Raw genomic sequence first — 19,676 nt, 5'->3', positions numbered from 1 at the left:
CATAAGAAAATGAAAAGGTATACACACACAGTGCGGTCTTAATAACTTGTGTGCGTTTAAACTGTAGGGAAGTAGTGTCGTACTCTAACCTACCCACATGTTGATAAACCAGTTCTAGCACCTGTGTGTCTTTAGAAGGAGGGCTGATTATTTTTATAACATCATACTTCAAATTGTATGACACCTTTTTCGTTGGCATAATTCTTCACGGAAGAAACTAGATTCATAGATCATGGTCCTTTGTTGGTATATAGCATGTGTTCTCCTCTTCCATTTTCCCCCAAAGCTTTAAGTTTCCCATTGTGCTGTTAACCCTCTGTGCTCAGCTCTTTGTTGTGATTCTAATCCTGGTGAACAGAGATTAATCTCCTGGTGTCTTCATCACCAGAAGGAGTAGCTAGCTGGGAGTTAGGTGATGTGTGTGGGTGAGTTCTCTTAACTGTGTCAATGCAGTTCCTCAGTAAGGTCTCGGAGTGCCCTTCTCTCTGTGCCTGGACACATTATTAGAAGCCATTATTTAACTGTTCCCCTGTCCAGTGTTCCAGTATCTCTCCTTACAGTCCCTCCAGTCACATGACAGTACAGTAGCGTGCAGCTTTAATAATGATTTAATGATGACAAGCTTTTGCACATAATATACTGTTCTCCGATAACTGTATTGTTGCTTATACTTCAGCAGCCTATAAACAAGACACACATTGTAATTTCCCATAGTTCCCATAAGTCTCCAGTTTGAACAGTTTTTTGAATGGCTTTTATTCTCCTTTGCTCAATACAGCTGGTGCAGTATAGTCCGGTTTGTGCTGACTGTGTTCTTCATTCATGCCCCCTTGTGTGCTGGCCTGTGTGGGAGCCAGTTGTATTGTTATTATGTAAAATGCATTAATTCATAATCTTGTACAGTTAAAGTGGACACATTTATTAGATATTTTAATTTTTTGTGCTCACTGTTATATAATATGCACCTCTGCCTTCGCTTTTGTTTCTTGTTATTAAACGTTAGCAAAGTGTCTTCTACAGTACGTCAGCGCTTCCCCTCTGTAGATCACCAGTGTGAAATATTGTTCGTGCTGTATGTTAATGTGTGTAGCCACCAACTTCATTGCGACCACCACAACGCTCATACTCATTTCCAACATATTGCGGAGGTTTGGTCATCGGAAATCAAAGAAAAGCTACATATGTATTCGTCACAACGCATGACATCAACGCAAAGCATTTAACCTGTCTGAAGGTTTGGATTCTGCCTGCATCTCCTGTACACTAAATGTAGGACCTTGATAGGTTTGTGATCATTATAAATACTAATACATCTCTTATGTCTTCTGGAGAAAGCTTTATAAAGGATCATTAACATTACTTTAGCAGCATATGTAGCTTTTATGAAAGTGTGAAGTCATCAAGTTAAAAAGCATTCATCGTCTATATTATTTCCTGTTTCTTCACAGGATTAGTTTACAATATTGTATATTGTTTTGAGACTTAGAAGCATTGTGTCCCTAAAACATTTCTGTTTGGTCTGGGTGTATTTTTGGTTCAATAAGTTTGTTTTGTTTTCTATTGTTTCGAACGTTTGTTTTCGGCTGTTGTTAAAATAACCAATTAAGCCCATGAACGATAACAGATGACTAAGAAACGATTGAACCCTGTGCTGTGTCACAGCAACTGTAACACCTGTCCTTTTGTTTCTGTGACTCTCTCCACTAAATGAAAAGAACAAACCTGAGTCACAGGCCTGAGAAGTTTTTGAGAAGATCGACTGGGAGATCTGGGAGCTCTCGGTGTAGCGGCCCTGTCTGTTCCCCGGGTGACATGTCAGAATGGCATCTGTGTGTGCTCCGCAGGTGTGCACAGCTTGGACTGCAATCCAGCCCGTGCCAAGAGACCCCTGAGTAACCCCTGTATCCACCTGCACAGAACCAGCAGCACCAATTCCTCCGGCTGGGATATTCCCGAGGATGGACCACCACCCCCTGCCGAGGAAGGTAGCGCTCCCTTTTCCTCTTCCTCTTCCTGTCCTGCCAGCTCCAGCTGCATGGGCCTGTCAGAGGCTGTCCTTCCTCCTCCCATGCTGTGTGAGTTAGTCAGCCCGTGGAGTGTGTGTGTGTGTGCTTGTCGAGATATGGACAGCTCCCTTTAGCTGGTTCAGCGCAGGGCATGCCTTTGGAATGCATTCAGACAAAGCCAAGGTTTGGACACAGAGGCCGAAGTTCAGGCCAGGCCACTGGAGAGACGGGTGACTTAAAAAACCGAAGGGTATTTTCAGACTGAGTGTCCGTGGTCGAGCCGCGGTTTAGCACTGTCTGTCTTGAAGCAGTGTGTCCGTGAGCTGTGGTCCGCACCCCACCTGCTGCGCTGGTCCCTGTAGCCCCAGTGTGAACATGTTGGCCTTCCTGAACCCCTCCCAGGCTGCCCGAAGGTCCCTGGCCTGCCAGAGGGGGAGATTACCACCATTGACATCCAGCGCTCCAACCCCTACATGGAGCTGGGCATCAGCGTCGTCGGCGGCAACGAGACGCCGCTCATCAACCTCGTGATCCAGGAGGTGTACCGCGACGGCATCATCGCCAGGGACGGCCGTCTGCTGGCGGGAGACCAGATCCTCCAGGTGATCCCCCCACCCCTTTCGGTACCCCGGGATCGAGCTCGTGTTCTGGGGCTGGGCTGGGGTCGTCTGAGGAGGCTCAGCCCAGCCTCATTTGTTTGGCTGTTAATTTTCTATATGGCTGCGTTTACTGATGGCGGTCGTTTCATAAACTCAGCTATATAAAACAGGCAACACAAATTTGGCCAATAATGTTCAGGCCTAATTGCCAGCTGATTGTGCACCAATGTAAAAAGGCACAAAGATGTCTGGATTCCTACAGTATCAGAGAAAGTCCTTTGTTTGACTCCGGCCTGGTCCAGCGACAGTCAGGAGAGAAGGAACAGGACCTGCCTCTTTGTAATGAACCGTCTGCGAAATCCACAGCCCTGCAGTTTTTCACCCCTCTTGGCCCGCCAGCGAAGGGCCCGGCCCGGACTGGTTTTACACGAAGGGTTCTGAGGAGGGCCCGCACACCCGTCCCGCCCTGGGCTGACAGGCCGCGGTCGGTTCTGCTCCCCAGGTGAACGGCGTGGACATCAGCAACGTGCCCCACAACTTCGCCCGCGCCACCCTGTCCCAGCCCTGCCCCGCGCTGCAGCTGACCGTGCTGCGGGAGCGGCGCTTCTCCGGCCGGCCGGCCGCGCCCGGCCCCGAGGGGGGCGGCGGCGCCTCCTCTCCGCGCGACGACGGCGGCGGCCTGCGCGTCACCCTGCACAAGCGCGACTCCGGCGAGCAGCTGGGCATCAAGCTGGTGCGGCGCACCGACGAGCCCGGCGTCTTCGTGCTGGACCTGCTGGAGGGGGGGCTGGCCGCGCAGGATGGGCGCCTCTGCAGCAACGACCGCGTGCTGGGCATCAACGGGCACGACCTGCGGCATGGCACCCCCGAGCTCGCCGCTCAGATCATCCAGGTACCGCAGCCCTACACTTATTGGAGCGCCCCTTCCTTCCTCCTCTTGAAAGACAGCCAGGACTCCGCCTCAGAAGCTGAAAGACGTTTTTCTTTTCATGCACAGGGAAGCGATGCACGCGGGGGTGCTCGGTGTATTTTTCTCAAAGTGATTAAATTAGATCAGTCCTTAAATATTTTTCTGATCTCTCTCACGCTTTCCTGCGCTGAAATCCCGCACATCTTCCTCTTCCCTGTTTGCCAAAGATAACTTCTTTTAACGCGATTGGTAGCTTAGTTTCGTGGCCCGCGTTCCTATAGAACACAGTATAGATTTACATAGTAAATTTACATTTTTTTACATAGTAAATTTACAAGATTTACATTGTGTCTCCAGCATTCTTCCAATCCAGTTCAAACCAATTCTGTAGGACCGTTTTATAAAATACTGCAGCTTCTACCGAAAACGTATGTACAAAGTTCACAGAGACCCTCTAAACAGTACTGTGGAGACCGAGGAACTGGTATACTTGGTGTAGTTTACACTTGTATGCAAGACAGTGTAAAAATCCACATCTGGAATATACAAAGACTAGGCATATCAACAAGAATAAGGTAAAGCAAAGGTTAAAACAGCACAGAGAACACACCTAAGCAGTAACAAAGTGGTACACTGAGTTAATGAGTCCTGCAGGAACAAATTAATGTAGAAGGCTATTATTTTTGCAACGCTTGCAGAAAATGTTTGAGAAAACTCGGAGAATCCTGTAGGAGAGAATGCTCATTTTATTTTCCTGGGCTCTGGCTATGGGTATGTTCTGAAGTTGTGTGATTACAGTAAGATATCTAATGGATCTGAAAGGGTAGCAGCTGTCAGTCTTCATTAGTAGACTTTGCCTGTGCTGGATTGATTGAAGATGAATTGTAGAGATTAGCTGAACAAAACAGACTGTGTACCCAGTGGGTGGTGGTAGCTGTAATTGCTGTACAGTGAAAGAGTCATGGACTGAAATGACCTTTTGTCTCCACCCTTCCTCTCGCCCTGCCTCCCTGTGTTGGACTGACAGGCCAGCGGGGAGCGAGTCCACCTGGTGATCTGCCGACCCAGCAAGCCGCTGCCCCCCCTGCCCAGCGCCAACGCCAACACCGTCCGTGATGCAGGGTGCCACACCATCGCCCTTCCGCACCCCCTCCACCCCCCGGTCTCCACCCCCATGCAGCACCTCGGGCGGCCCAGCACGCACGCCACGCACCGGGTGAGCCCCCCGCCCAGGCACCCTGGAGACCGTTCAGAGAGCCCTCTCCACCACAGTGAGAGCGTCCTGCTTCTCCCGCACGGATCCCACATCCCCACTTCGGCTGCGGACCCCCAAAGGGCAGTGAGATTAGACTGGAGTGGGGATGTAATTGAGAACATCAGATCTGTCTTGCAGAATTACTTCCTGTCATTTTTCTAGCACGTTTCATTCCAAAGCGCCTTGCATGTTGGAGGGGACCTACTTCACACCCCGCGTGCACGCCACCCTCACCCGGGGCGACACGCAGCCCCCCCTACAAAACAGGGGTAGCACCCCAACTCTCATGAACAGTGTCAGGGGATCCCTTATAACAAAAGCTGTCAGGACCCCGGTTTACTGTCCAATCTGAGGGATGGCACCTCGTACAGCATGGTGTCCCAGGTCACCATTCTAGTCAAGGAGGAAGGAAGAAAGGAATGTCGCCACCTACTGGTCCAACACCAACACCACCATCTTGCCTCTCCTTAGAGGTCATCCGTCCTAGTACTGACTTAACTTCAGAAATCTAAGGCCAGGCTACAGATTGATTAGGCAGCTGTAAAGTGAAATGCTGAAGAGGAAAGAAGCCCTTTTCTTCTGGGAGGGTACTTGTGAGGTCGGCAGCACCTGCCTCTACAGTATCTAGCCTTGCTCTACAGCTGCATCCTCATCTCTGGCCAGCTGCTTTGGTGGTTTATCATAGGAGCCACCTGTCTTTACTCTCTGAGCCCAGGCTGCATGATGCCCTTTCTGCCATAGGTGCCTTATGTCTACTGTGATGGCCAGAAAAGACCGTGAAATACGTCTGATTTACTCATCTGTGCCGAGTACAGTCAAGTAGGGGTTGCAGTCCATCCTGATGCTAATGAAATGAAGGCGATACTGGTCTTCAGTCTGAACTCTCAGCGTGCCAGCTGAAATCTCTCAACCTGAGTGCTTGCCAGGCTACCTTCTCCTTTCGATTGTGTAATGCTCTGAGCTGTTCATCAATATTTAATCAGTCACTCTGATACAGAGCAGTGCTGGCAACCACAGTGGTTTCCAGGAATGTAAAATTAGCCCTCCGTTTTGTTGGGAGGAGGCCTGGGATTTGTGAAAAGATAAACAAACAAATCCAACAGTGAAGTGAGCCTGAAGCAGGATTGAGTTTCGCTGATACTTTTTTTGCGATTGATTTGGATTTGTGAAGTGTCCGTGGGCTGCATGTCTTTTTCTGGGCCCGAGCAGAAACACAGTATGTCTTTATCTCCCAGACAAAGGTGACATGCAGTGGGAGTAATCCATATCCATATCAAAAGAGCTGTTCATTCTTCCATTTATTTTGGGTGAAGATATGTCGGGTTGGAAACAAGGCAAGTTCAATTGTCTTTGGAAGAAAAAGTAGATTTGTGTATTTTGCAACGTAACCATGCACATGCGTACACGCATGTAAATCATATATATATATACAAGGCTGGGGCTCAACGCGTTTTTAACGTGCATTTATTTCCGGGTGTTTTCTTTAAAAAGCATGATGCATTCTGGTGGTGTCTCCCCGCAGGACCTGTCTCAGTGTGTGACCTGCCAGGAGAAGCAGATCAGTGTGAAGAAGGAGCCCCATGAGTCTCTGGGGATGACTGTAGCTGGTGGCCGGGGGAGCAAGAGTGGGGAGCTGCCTATCTTCGTCACCAGTGTGCAGCCACATGGCTGCCTGGCCAGAGATGGCAGGATCAAGCGAGGTAAGAGCCTGAGCTGCCTCAAGCCCCCGGGGGAGCATGTCGCCTGTCAGTGCGTTGCAGCAGTAGTGCCGCACGGCTCTCTTCAGCGGCAGTGTTTTTAACCCCTTCCCTGCTGCTCACCTGACATACACACCACACCTCTGCCCGCTGTGCACACTGGCACCCTGGTTCTGTCTGTTATTATAATAATAATAATAATAATAATAATTGCTTACACTTATATAGCGCTTTTCTGGACACTCCACTCAAAGCGCTTTACAGGTAATGGGGACTCCCCTCCACCACCACCAATGTGCAGCATCCACCTGGATGATGCGACGGCAGCCATAGTGCGCCAGAACGCTCACCACACATCAGCTATCAGTGGGGAGGAGAGCAGAGTAATGTAGCCAATTCATAGAAGGGGATTATTAGGAGGCCATGATTGGTAAGGGCCAATTGGAAATTTGGCCAGGACACCGGGGTTACACCCCTACTCTTTTCGAGAAGCGCCCTGGGATTTTTAATGACCACAGAGAGTCAGGACCTCGGTTTTACGTCTCATCCGAAGGACGGCGCCTGTTTACAGTATAGTGTCCCCATCACTATACTGGGGCATTAGGACCCACATGGACCACAGGGTGAGCACCCCCTGCTGGCCCCACTAACACCTCTTCCACCAGCAACCTTAGTTTTTCCCAGGAGGTCTCCCATCCAGGTACTGACCAGGCTCACACCTGCTTAGCTTCAGTGGGTTGCCAGTTGTGAGTTGCAGGGTGATACACACTGGCACACAGTCCTGCCTGTTGGACACACTAGAACTACAGTTCTACTCACTGTGCACACTGGCACTCTGGTTCTGTCTGTTATACACACTGGCACACAGTCCTGCCTGTTGGACACACTAGAACTACGGTTCTACTCACTGTGGACACTGGCACCAGGGTTCTGCCTGTTTTATACACTGGCACCAGGGTTCTCCCGCTGTGGACATTGGCACCAGGGGTCTGTTCATGGTGGACACTGGCACACAGCTCTGCCTGCTGTATGTACTGTTAGAGCTGAGCTTCCTGCTTACGCTGGAAAGTTGTCCTTGAAATTTAAAATTCACCAAGAGTCACTTTGACTGTCAGGCATAAAGCAAACTCGATTGGTTGAGCAGATATACAGTACTGCTTCTCTACTGAGGGCGGGAGTTGACAAGCTGTCACTGTGCTTTCCTTGGTGGATTTAAATTGCTGATATATTGTCTTTTAACTCGGAGTTTGCCAGCTCGACAGATGATTTCAATTTAAATGTTAAAATTCGAGGGCTTGCATAAAGCTTGCTAAACATATATAGAGAAATCTTTGGAGATGTTCTGTTTACCTGATGTTAATTCTCCAGGAAATGTAAATTCAGAAAGGCCACAGAGGAGAGGGGGTCATTTCACCCATCAGGCTCAGCTGATTATAGTTCCCAGTACTGGGACAACCACCTTCTGAGTATGAAGTCCCTTTGAGACTCCCCAAGAAAGGGGCAGTTTATTGTAGCTAATAAACCTTAACCTGCATGTAAAATATAGCAGCCAGCAGCAACCCACACTAACACATTAGAGATCAAGCAGGCCTCACACAGACAGACACAGTTTGCAAACAAACCCAGGACCATGGATTGTAAATATAAGGTAGGAACTTGTCTAATCTTGGCTAGAGAGACAGGATGAAGAGCAGAGTGAGTTCCTGTCCATTTTCACCTCTCGGTTTGCAGCAGAGGAGAGTGGTTTTGTGAGCACAGTGCCAAGCTGCAGTGATCCCTCTGCCCCTCCTGCTGTGTGTGTCGGTGTGGGAGTTTAGCGTTCGCGGTCGGCGGCGGTGTGGCTCATAGTGTCGCTGTCACACAGCGTTTGTGTCAGGCGGTCACTTCTCCTTCCCTCGCTGCCCGCGCCTGCTGACTGGCAGTTTGGTGTCAGAGGGGATCGCGGTAACTGTCAGCGGGCACGCCGTGCCCAGCCAGGGGTCTGCTCAAGCAGATGCTGCTCTCTTGAGGCTGGTGTGACTGCAGTACACAGGCCAGCACCCGAGATCACTCATGGCAGATGACTGGCAGCCAAGCTGTGGTTGAACTCGATAACACTGCGCCTTTAAAGTACTTTCCAATACTTCACTGATATCCTTTGTATAATATATCTTTAGTTCTGTGTTCTTTTTTGCTTTTGTTTTAAATTTAAGGCAAAATACAGCCCTTAAGGCAAAATACATTTCTTTGTATTTGATTTAAGTAAGCCTGTGCTTTGTGGTTAAGCTTTTCTTTTTCCTTGGTTAAAGCGCTGTGAATGGATTCTATGCTGTGTGCCCGACGGCGCTCTGTGTTTTCAGGGGACGTGCTGCTGAGCATCAACGGCATGGACCTGACCAGTCTGAGTCACAGCGAGGCCGTGGCCACGCTGAAGGCCAGCGCTGCCTCCTCCTCGGTCCTGCTGAGGGCGCTGGAGGTGCAGACCATCGAGGAGCAGGGCCAGGCCGCCGAGGAGACGCTGCCTGCCGCCCATGACAACGACTACGATGCCAGCTGGTCCCCGTCCTGGGTCATGTGGCTCGGCCTGCCCAGGTGCGTCCCCAGGGCTCTTTAGCGTTGTTGGCACCGACGGGGATGCATAGGTACCACATAACACAAACCCCAAAGTGGATTAGACACAGACACAGCAGTGTACCAGTATGGTCCTTGTATGTCAGCAGGGCCTGATGCAGATGCTCTTGGGAAAAGACGATGCGAGCACTCTGGGTGGAATTATTCATTTTGTCTCCAGTTGATGGGATGTGCCATATGGATTGGTATGACCCGTAAAGGATTTAAACAAACACGGCACATTCTGTAGGTCCACGTTGCATACATGCTGGCCTGCAGCAATGATTGATAATTATCGACCAATATTTTAGGCATCACAGATATAATGGCAACACGATGGCAACCAGGCACAGAATGGAGCAGGCAGACGAGCCGTGTCTGGAATATCCTGGTTTCCTGCATTGTGCATGACATGACACAACCACACGTGCAAAAGGCTTGAATTCCCACTCCACTGTGGCACAGGGGGCCTGGACAGCAGAGAATGTGCCCCCTGTTAATGGTGGATGTTTCTCCGGCTCTGCATCGCAGTTACCTGCACAGCTGCCATGAGATCGTGTTGAGGAGGAGCAGCCTGGGCAGCTGGGGCTTCAGCATTGTGGGAGGGTACGAGGAGAGCCACACCAACCAGCCTTTCTTCATCAAAACCATCGTGCTGGGCACACCCGCCTATTATGACGGCCGCCTCAAGTAAGCCTCTTCCCTTCCAGAACGATTGCACTGCTGTGTCTGCATGGGCAGCTCTCACTCGTTATGACCACGATTTCGCTGTGCATTTGCTGCAGATCTGCTAGGCTTTTCACGGTGCTTTCTGCTGTTAGCTCGGTCGTGGATTCACCGTGACTAGTTAAGTGTCCCCATCTTCTTTGAAAACATCTTTTATTTTTTCAAACACGCGTTTATAAGGGATGGTTCAAACATGCAGACCTTATCTTTTGTTGGGGCGGGCACTTGTGTGTGAACCGACTGTGGCGTCTTGGCCTGGCACCCCGGTGTAGCCACAACTCTCGAGCACTGGTCTTTCCGAACAGCCAGACGCGCAATCAGACGTTCCTCTTTCCTTAGCTTGTGGAAGTGCAGTTGTTTGGTTTGCTTCTGATCCAGCCTTCGGACGGTTTGTCTTTCCACGTGTTTAAAAGCGTACAAGCAGTATACCCATAAACCAGGAGAGCTACATCTCTGGTTTCTAACAAGGCCATGCCAGGGAAGCTCAAGTGATAGAAACTGCAAGATATGAAACATTGCCAGCGTCTTTACTGGTGGCGCCAATCCTGCACATGTCTAAGACTGACAACCCTTTCTTTCTCTGTTCTCTGTGCACGTGTGTTTTATTTAACGTGATGGCGGGCAGGTGTGGAGACATGATCGTCGCTGTGAACGGGCTGTCCACAGCAGGGATGAGCCACTCCGCGCTGGTGCCCATGCTGAAGGAGCAGAGGAACAAGGTGGCACTGACCGTGGTGTCCTGGCCCGGCAGCCTGGTGTAGCCGCAGCCCTCGGGGCAGCAGGGGTGAGGCAGGAGTCGGGCGTGTCTCTGGGCTGGCTGGGGCCTGGCGCACGCGGACTGCACAGAGCCCGCAGGCAGGCTTCAGGGTGCACGAGCGTCCGTGTTCTCGGAACATTTTAAAGTGTCACAGAACGCAGACGAGCTGAGCAATGAAACGGAAAGATATTCTGCAATTTTTTTGCCCACCAAATATTTTTTAGGGTTCTCCCAGTGCTTCGAGAATGGTGTGAAAGTAGAAGTAGACCCAGACATCCTTACTCCATGCCATTTACAAAGGCCTTATCCAACACACTGGCTTTAGGGCAGAGACCCGCCTTACAGTGCCCCAGACTGGGCATGGGGCAGGTTTGGGGCTGTTGTTCACTGGCAGAGAAGAACAGTTTCTATGTTTGTTATCGGTCACTTAAATTATTAAATCCGTCAGGGATTGATCTCATTGAGTCTGTCTCTCTGAGTGTTATTTTGCTGTCTCGTTTTCCATTGCCCTTGGTGTTTGACAGCCACAGACAGCTGAGGAGACTTCCTCTGCACAGCAACCTGCACTGCTGTGTCTTACCTTCGGTGTCAGCTGGAGAGATAATTCTCTCTACTTCAGTGGTTCTGAAAAAACAACAATATTGAATGCCCTGTGTACCTTTTTAGCTATCTTTTGTCCAAGGATGTTAGAAGTGCATCTGTTGACGATCTAACGTCGCTCGCTCGGACATCCAGGTCCCCCAGGTAATAAACTGAATGTTTTCAGAAATAAAACGTAAATATAAAAATCAGTGCAGTGGAGACTGACACAATCTGTCAGTCCTGTCCACGAGTATTAGAACAGTACAGCAGCATATTGGAAGCTATTTAACTGCAGCAATATTTTTTTTAAATTACTCCTAATTTGAATTCACTGTCTTGCCAGGCATGGGCCGCAAGCTTCTGCTGACCCTGTTCTGAATCGAACGTCTGCCCCCAGGTTGATGTTGTGCCGAACAGTGTTTGCAGGGAGCCACTGCCTGTTGGAATCATGATACAGGGAGTTCTCCAAGTCTTCTGGCTTCTGGGACCAGAACACGAGTGATTCTTTACTTTCTTAAAAGTACCACAGGTAGAAAGAGCTGTTCTGTTTCTTCATGAAAGGGGGGAAAAAATAAATGCGAGACGGGTCCGATATTAGGTTGTCTTTAGTGCCTAAACAGTGCCATGTTTCATAACATTCCAGTACACCCCAGCCAGTAGCAACAGTATTCGTACTGGGATCCTGAAAGGCCATACTGGCAGTGATGGGGAAACTGCACAGTGTGCTGTTGATCCAGTGATGGAGTCCTCCTAACGTGGGGCTAGAGAGATTACCTGCAGGTGTATTTACAATACCCACTGAGGACAAGAGGCACGTCTTCACACACAGGGCGGCGAGAGTCAGGAACAAGCTACCCAACCATGTTGTTGGAGCCATGTTGAGGAGACCTTGGGAATAATTAGCTACAAATTTCCAAATAGTCTTTGTGGGCCAGAAGGCCTTCTCTCGTTTGTAGCCTTCCTTGTGTTCTTATTAGACCCATTTGTGGCTGTACAAGGAGAGACTTCAGCGATATCAGCTCAGTGTCTCAAAATCCCCCTTGCCTTTCTGTGTTCTTGTACAATCCTGGTTTAAAAATACATTCTTTTTCCCTGTTGAAGGAAACTAGTTTCAGCAAACTGGGATTCTATTTCCATCAGTGCCAAGAGAGTTTTGTGTTCTCCAAACTTTAATATTAAGTGTTTAAGCTGTGAATGTGATCAAATTTAAAAAAAAACAGTCCACTTTGAAATTTTCTTTGTTCAATCTTTTTTTTTGGAAGCAGTTTACAGAAGTTGATCATTCTTTTCATCTGCAGTATACTACTTCTGCTCATTTTTTATCTTTGTCTTGCTGATAAATCCTATGTAACTTCATAACCTGAGTTTTCAGTTCTCTTGTTAAACTTTATAGTATTTTTTTTCCCAAACAAAATCTTAAAAAGTCATGTTAAAGGGAGCCTGAAATGTTCACAAAAACTATACTGTCTCATTAGCATGCATTAGCATGCATATTGTTATTCAATATTAAAGTAAAGAAAGATTTATTTCTGAGTACCAGTCTCTGGTGGTTGCTATGTCATTGTTCTAAATTTGTGACGCCATTGGTCTGCTGTTGTGACATCACTGGTATGGGGTCACAGGTTAACTGTTGTGGCGTGAGAGAGCAACAGCAGAACTAGGTCCAGTTAACACCAGGCTGTATTTATATAGTCTTTAACTAGATAAGATATCAACAATAGATTCCATCTCACGTTTTAAATATCCGATATACTGTGAGACAATCGAACTACGAGGAATAAAATGTCATGTGAACCGCGAACCAATCCTTACAAATGACTGTCATGGGTTCTGTGCAACCCAAAATAAGCAATAATATCAGTATCGGCCCATTACAGTACCTAAGGTTTCTCAAAGCAGTTAATATCAATGAAATAGCCATTAAAGATCAGACATTCGTCGATCTGAATACAAACAACTCTCCAGCCCGGTAGTTAAAAACACTGTAAAAAAAGAATCAATGAGAAGAATCAATGGGAAGACTCGGGTAAACTTGGACTTGCGCTCCATGAGCTGCCTCTCTTATTTTAACAGCCAATATTGGGGAAAATATGGATTCACGTCGGTTTTAACGCGTTCCAACACTTTCATGAGTATGAAGACCAGCTACGGGCTGTGTTATGTCAGGTTATATCATTATATTTTCGTGTTTCTTCCACTCTTGTACCAACACGCAGGCACAAAGCACTGCTTCGGTAGCTTCTGTCGACGGGATTAGTTTATGAAAATCAGGAGCCTGAGAAAAGGGAAGACAGGAGGAGAAACTTTATAATACAAAATATTTAGTGAAAACGAAACGCCAGTCAAGCATGTACAGATCGTAGAAAATCAAATGCTTCTGATCAAGTGTGGGGCATTACGTTTGGAAATAACGATTTTGCTTCTCCACACAAAGTCCTGCCTGGAATGGCTATAGACATCTCGATCTCAAGCTACACTGTTATTACTCTGTGTACTGCAGCTTCTGCTCAGCGCTGAATACCAGCTTGACAGATTTAATATCAATCGATCGGTCTTGTGTTTGCTGTAGCGCAGAAGATAAAAACTCACTCACGGAGGGAGAGAATAAAGGTCCCAGAGGGATTTCCTCCAATATTCCTGTCCGAGTTTTTTTTCGCGGTCTGCCGAGATGTCAGTCACAATCCGGACTGCTCCCGGTAGTAAGTCTAACGTTTTCTATCATGCCTTGCCACCTGCATTGTGATAGGAAATTTACCCAGACATTTTAAAATAATCTCTTTACCAGTTTCTCACCCACATTGTTTTCTCAGGAAAATGTCTACCAGACAGAAATGACTTACTTTATTATTATTATTATTATTATTATTATTATTATTATTATTATTATTATTATTTTATTATTATTATTATTATTATTAACATTGAATAACAATACTTTCACTATAGTCTGTATAATTGAGTCTCTCCATAATTTCAGTTTCCCTTTAACATGTACAGTCTGGTCAGTAATGATGGTGGACACCTTTTGTCAGGGTTATCATTTGTCAAATAAATAATTTGTTATTTTGTTCAATTTTGATTTCTATTTAAAATGCTACAATTGTGAATGATTGTTACTGCCTTTTCTGTTCCCTTTAAAAATTGCTGATCCGCTCTTTCTGACGTATCTGCAGGTTTCGGCCAGGTATTTTGTAAATCACAGATTCCCTGTACACTTCTGTACCACCCTGGTCTGAATCACGAGAGTGTGTTTTGGATAGAATAACTGAAATTTAAGTGCGTGAAAAGCGGACTGTGGGCCTGATACTTCAGCGGTGACGGTGGCTGTAATACAATTATTTTATTTTAGACGCTGAGAAGAATTGTAATCTTCAGGTTAGTAAGGAAACAGCTGTTGAAAGTCATTAATATTAATTCCAGCTAAAGCTGAAAGACTACCGTGAAAAGCAAGCAGTTTTTTACTTTATCTTAGCTGATGTGTGTCTGATATCCGGACGCACAGCCTGGGACCTGTGCGGGATGTTAAGGGTATCACCTTTGTGGTATCTCCGAGAAAGAGGAACCCGAGTCCCTTCTGTGATGCTCACCTGCAGTGCCAACAGTGCGGCCGCCTCGCAGGAAGGAAGAAACCGCTTGGATATTTCGACCCCAGCAGCAAGACTTCATTACAGTTCTTCAGCCAAAATACGTTTTTTTTTTCTCAATACCAAACTTTCGAAATGTAAGCAATTAATTGTTTTATGTACTTGTTTTGGGTTTCGTCTGAGTTTAATTTATGGTGTTGTATAGCGTGCTCTGACGTGCGCAGCGATACACAAAAACAGCAGTGCTGGTTAAGCTGTTCAAATGCGAGGCGGTCTGGTTTGCAGTTGTGTGTGTTAACACTCCCTGTTTCCTGAAAGGACAGCTCTTACTAGTGCACGACATGCACTTTGTCAAGGAATCACACAGGGAAGTCAGTATGTTCTACGTAGTGGGTTATCAGCCAGAACGACCCTGTAATCACGTCACACAACAGCACGTACTGTACTGCCGCGGTTGTATGGAGGAGTCGGGGGTTCTTGAACCTTGAAAGCAACGGTGATCTTTTCTGTTTGCCTGTGTGATAGCGTGGAGAAGACACTGCGCGGTCCTGTTGTGTGATTTATGTCCTTGTTCTCTCCTCCTCATCTTCCTTGTGTCTGAGAGGAGCAGATCCCTATGTGCATTATATTGCAGTTTTGAAATGATCACATTTTCTACATAAAGATTCTGATGTTCAAAGGACGTTTGTGTGGATTGAATGAAAATGTCCCTTTTTATTTTTACTCTTTATTGCTGTATGCGTTTTTTTAGTGAAAGGTTGGGGGATCATTGATGATTAATCAGTAATCACTCACTTTGCGATTATGTGTTGCCTTAGTGGTTGAAGTGTTAACACATGAGCAGCTAGGTGCTGCTGAGTTACTGGTGCTTAAAAGTTCTTTAGTCTGGTGAAAAAATCCTCACCACCTGTTGTTAAATGAGTTTCACAGTGTAACACAAGTAAAGTTTTAATAGCAATTGAGCTCTAACACAGATTATGAACTTAAGTATTTAAATTCTTTTTAAAAAAATCTACACACCTGCACCACCTTGTGCAATGGAGTTACCCTAAAATGATTAGGCAAAATGATGACAGGTTAACGTCTTTTATATCATGCTTGTTGTAAACAAGAGTTTCACATCTTGTTGGTCTTTGGAAGAGCTGTTGGTAAACGAAACTCTCTCTGCTGCATGAAGAAGATCACCTTGTTCATTGCATTCCACAGCTGAAGATTTGTGACCCTTTATATATTGATACTCGGCCTTCAAAGAAGCTTCTAACAAGACTAGAAAAAGTAAGGGCTGTATTTATCATAGAAATATTTGGGCAATGAATGTCCCAGATACAAACATGTAAAGTTATCTTTGTGTTCTGAAATGTAGGATGTAGAAAAATACCTTCCACCTTGAACACACTTTTTGTATTTTGGTCATGATTTTTTAAAGGTAAAAATGAAACCAGACTGTACAAAATGATAAATATCAGAAGACAAACGGCATGAAAAGCCGGCACTGGGTTCAGGTCTATTAAAAGTCGCATGCTTGCTTTGTCGCACGCTGGAGTTCATAGTTGTCAGACAAATTCTAGGTCCGGTACCACAGAGAGTATGGCCACCTTCCTCTTACTAGGAATGTCAGTGTTGTCACAAGCTGAGGGCAGGGTTTGGCTTTTGGAATAACATTTTCATCCTGTGTTCATATACAGTCCACCCCTTCAGAAGTCTTATACAAAGACACTTAGGCAGGCTCCAGTTTGTTTGCTGTGCGAACTGGTTTCAAAATAAAAATTTGATAACCTGTCAAATTTCTGTTAAAATAGTCCTTTTTTGAAAAAAAAAACCTGAATAGTAATGGCTCTTTCTACCAGCCTGGGAGAAAAAAATTATATTAAATAAAGCTCCTAATGAAATAGGTATTAAAAGGTCCATAATTGCTAATGATTTGGGCTCCAGGCTGACCTTTCCCTCTACACATTCTGATAATATAATCTCTTCAGGGAGTAGGATGCATTGGACAATGTAGTCATGAGTATGCATTATTCATACTTCAGAATGATGTTTGTGGATGTGGAGGAGTGAGTCATTAAACACCAGGCAACCGTTACTGAACACAGAATCTCTCTGTCAAACTGGCTCTCCAGGTCTGACTCAACGTTTCACACTCTTTTCTCACTTTAACACAAAGACTAGCACAGCGTCTGGTCAAATTTCCCCAAATTGTCAGTCACGTCCTCTCTGCTTGACATTGTAAGGGTCTGCAGCTGTAGGATAAGAACTAAGAAAAGTAGTGTGGTTTGTGGCACGGATAAACACTGCGATAAGATTGCTGCTGAGGTTTCACTGAACTGGAATTGTGTGCAGCTTTTCCTTTCACAAGATGAGATAGCAAAAAGATCATAACAGCCTTGTCCTCTGTCCAGTAGAGCAACTTGTTGTGGGTCTCTGCCGTGCTTTGTTTTGCTGTATTTTTGTTTGTTCTTTTAAAAAACATGTTTCTGCAATGGGTGGCACAGTGGTTAGCATTGTTGCCTCGCAGTGCTGGTGTCCTGGATTCAATTCTGGACTTGGGGTGCTATCTGTGGAGCTTGTGTGTTCTCATACAAACTCCCTGGTTTCACTCCAACAGTCCAAAGACATGCTGATACAGGAGGTTAATTGGCTTCTGGAAACACGGGACCCAGGATTGAGTGTGTGTGTGCCCTGTGATGGACTGGCATCCTGTCCAGGGTGTATCCTGCCTTGCACCTGCTGCTTGCTGGGATAGGCACTGGCTCTCCTGGGACGCTGAATTGGACGCAGCAGTTAGAAAATTGAATTTTTTTTGGATTTGGAGAGTAGCCCAAAAGGGAGAACTGAGTACAAATGGATTACTAGAAAACACTTTCTGATTTATTTTTTTTACATTTTCAACAAAATTGCTGTCCATAGTGCAGTAAGGTGTGACCTCTGGTCAGAATTGGTATATGTGTGGAGACACCAAATGTTGGTTAATTGGGATTTTACTGCCACTGAAAGTCCACCTCTGGTGCAGGGTATTTCGTATGTATCCTGGATAAATCAAAAGTTAGCAGCTAGACTTATTGTAGTTTATGTTTGCACAGCTGTTCCAGCAATAAGCAGCTTCCTTTTGTAATACAACAGCCCTGAACAGCACGTCCTGGCCAAGGTCACAATATAAAAACTGAAAGACCACAATTATATTGTGCTTCCTAATGCCCGCGAAGTCTTAGTTACCCACATTACTTAGGTTTTCAGAACCCAGTGTATAAAAACATCAGAAATTACCTCTCTGTTTGTTTAATACCTGCAATACTGTTACAAATTAAACGAATACCATCTTAAAACTTTTCTTTGTGAGCAGGCAATTGCAGTTATTATGCCGGAAAAAAGGTAGTCAAGTTAATGCAATAACCATGACGTGCACTTGCCCATTACTCAGTTGTAATCATCTCAGAGTCACAAAGACTCTTGACAATAATGGAACATCAAAGATCAGCTCTTAGATGTTATTTTGATCATTCTTCTCTGAAATGGCGGAGATTAAGAGCTTGTGCCGAGGTACAGCAATTACAGAAAATGAACTGCGTTCAGGGACGCGGAGAAAGAACTGGGCCAAGTTGCAAAGCCCTTGGAGAGTCACATGGAACAGCTCTGTACTCTGTAAACATTTTACCACTGCTGGTCTCATGCAAGTCCTCACAACTGCCTGCACTTTAACAAGCATTTGCTGCCAGACATGAAATGAGCTAGGCCTTGCCGTGTGGGTCCTTAGCAGGCTCTTTCCATTCCACACCAGGGCTAGGAGTATCGACTTGCGTTCCTGAGTGGACGAAGATCACAAAACGCATAGGCTTGCTTGTTGTTCAAACAGAGTCCTCCTTCCTGCCATTTGTGTTAAATATCTTTCTTTGCCCCTCACTTCCTCTCTGTAAACTCAGGAAGGTGGAACTGCTGGTATGGGGATAGTACATGCTGGCTGGGCACACATTGCTAAGATGTTAGTAGACCGTGACTGCAGCACTGTGGTAGAAAGAGACAGGAGCTCATGTTTCATTTTCACTGGTGCCATGACAGAAGACACTGAAACAATTCCTCCGGACCCGTCTTGGTGAAGTTCCTCATAGTTTGACTGCCCAGTTAGGCCTTGGTTAACCCCAGGAAATTAAAAGGACATTGTGGGAATAAAAACAAATGTATGACTGCCCCCCATGATCAGAGCAAGCTGCTCCAGGCATTTGAAAAGGGAGCACTAACAGGGATCACTTAGCGCAGGACTGAAAAACGAAAGAGCCGGCAACCAGTTGTTAGAAGGTAGCGTATCTCTGCCTAATGGACGGTAATTACTGCTACAGCCTGGTGGGCCACTGACTGCCTGCAGCTCGCTTACGTTTCCAGCTTCAAAAACATCTGCAGAAGGGTGCAGGCAGACTGAGTCACATTGGACACGGAGAGAGAAACAAAAACATCCTGCCAATATCGGTAAGTGGGTCTCCTCTGTCCAGCTCTGTCCAAACTGCCTGCACCACTCTTACCCGGTCTCTGGCCCCCCCGCTATCAGAATGTTAATAGACAGCTCTGTGAGTGTGTGTGTGTGCGTGCACCCAGGCTTTGTATTTCCACTTGAAACAGAGAAAAACGGCAGAGGCATTAAAAAAGATAAAAGGGAAAAGGGCAGTAATGAATTTAGAGGAAAATGAACATTAATGGTACTAGCATTACTCATGTTCCATATAACAAATTATTGGAAATTTGACAAGCACACCAAATTATCTACTCATCTGCTGTTGGGAGGCCCTCTGGAGCCATCCAAAGCCAGCAGAAGCAAGACAATTTAAGCTAATTTTACTATTTATAACAATAGAGCAGACCATTAAGACAAATTAATGTCATTATCAAGTCTCTATGAAAATGACAACTACCACCATTTCAAGCAGCTTTAGAGGCTATTGACTATAATGAAATCTGCTGTACAGGTACTGAAAAGAAACACTC

At 46.2% G+C, this 19,676-nt stretch overlaps 1 protein-coding gene across 5 annotated transcripts in view; it reads left to right on the top strand.

The window, feature by feature from the left end:
* lnx2a (ligand of numb-protein X 2a) overlaps positions 1-15,384 on the top strand; it is a 44,784-nt gene extending 29,400 nt beyond the window's left edge. For 3 of the 5 annotated variants that reach the window (XM_069189955.1, XM_069189953.1, XM_069189956.1), the window contains 8 exons: positions 1,845-1,985; positions 2,409-2,608; positions 3,108-3,497; positions 4,543-4,731; positions 6,293-6,470; positions 8,807-9,038; positions 9,588-9,746; positions 10,408-15,384. In XM_069189955.1, coding sequence (XP_069046056.1) covers positions 1,845-1,985; positions 2,409-2,608; positions 3,108-3,497; positions 4,543-4,731; positions 6,293-6,470; positions 8,807-9,038; positions 9,588-9,746; positions 10,408-10,543 — 1,625 coding nt within the window. In that variant the 3' untranslated portion in view covers positions 10,544-15,384. The remainder of the gene's footprint in view (positions 1-1,844; positions 1,986-2,408; positions 2,609-3,107; positions 3,498-4,542; positions 4,732-6,292; positions 6,471-8,806; positions 9,039-9,587; positions 9,747-10,407) is intronic. The other 2 variants (XR_011189615.1, XM_069189954.1) reach the window with 2 other exon arrangements.
* Positions 15,385-19,676: the final 4,292 nt, after the last annotated feature.

This window comes from Lepisosteus oculatus, chromosome 5 (assembly GCF_040954835.1).
Source record: "Lepisosteus oculatus isolate fLepOcu1 chromosome 5, fLepOcu1.hap2, whole genome shotgun sequence".
Lineage (NCBI taxonomy): Eukaryota > Metazoa > Chordata > Actinopteri > Semionotiformes > Lepisosteidae > Lepisosteus > Lepisosteus oculatus.
This window is presented reverse-complemented; position numbering and strand designations above follow the sequence as displayed.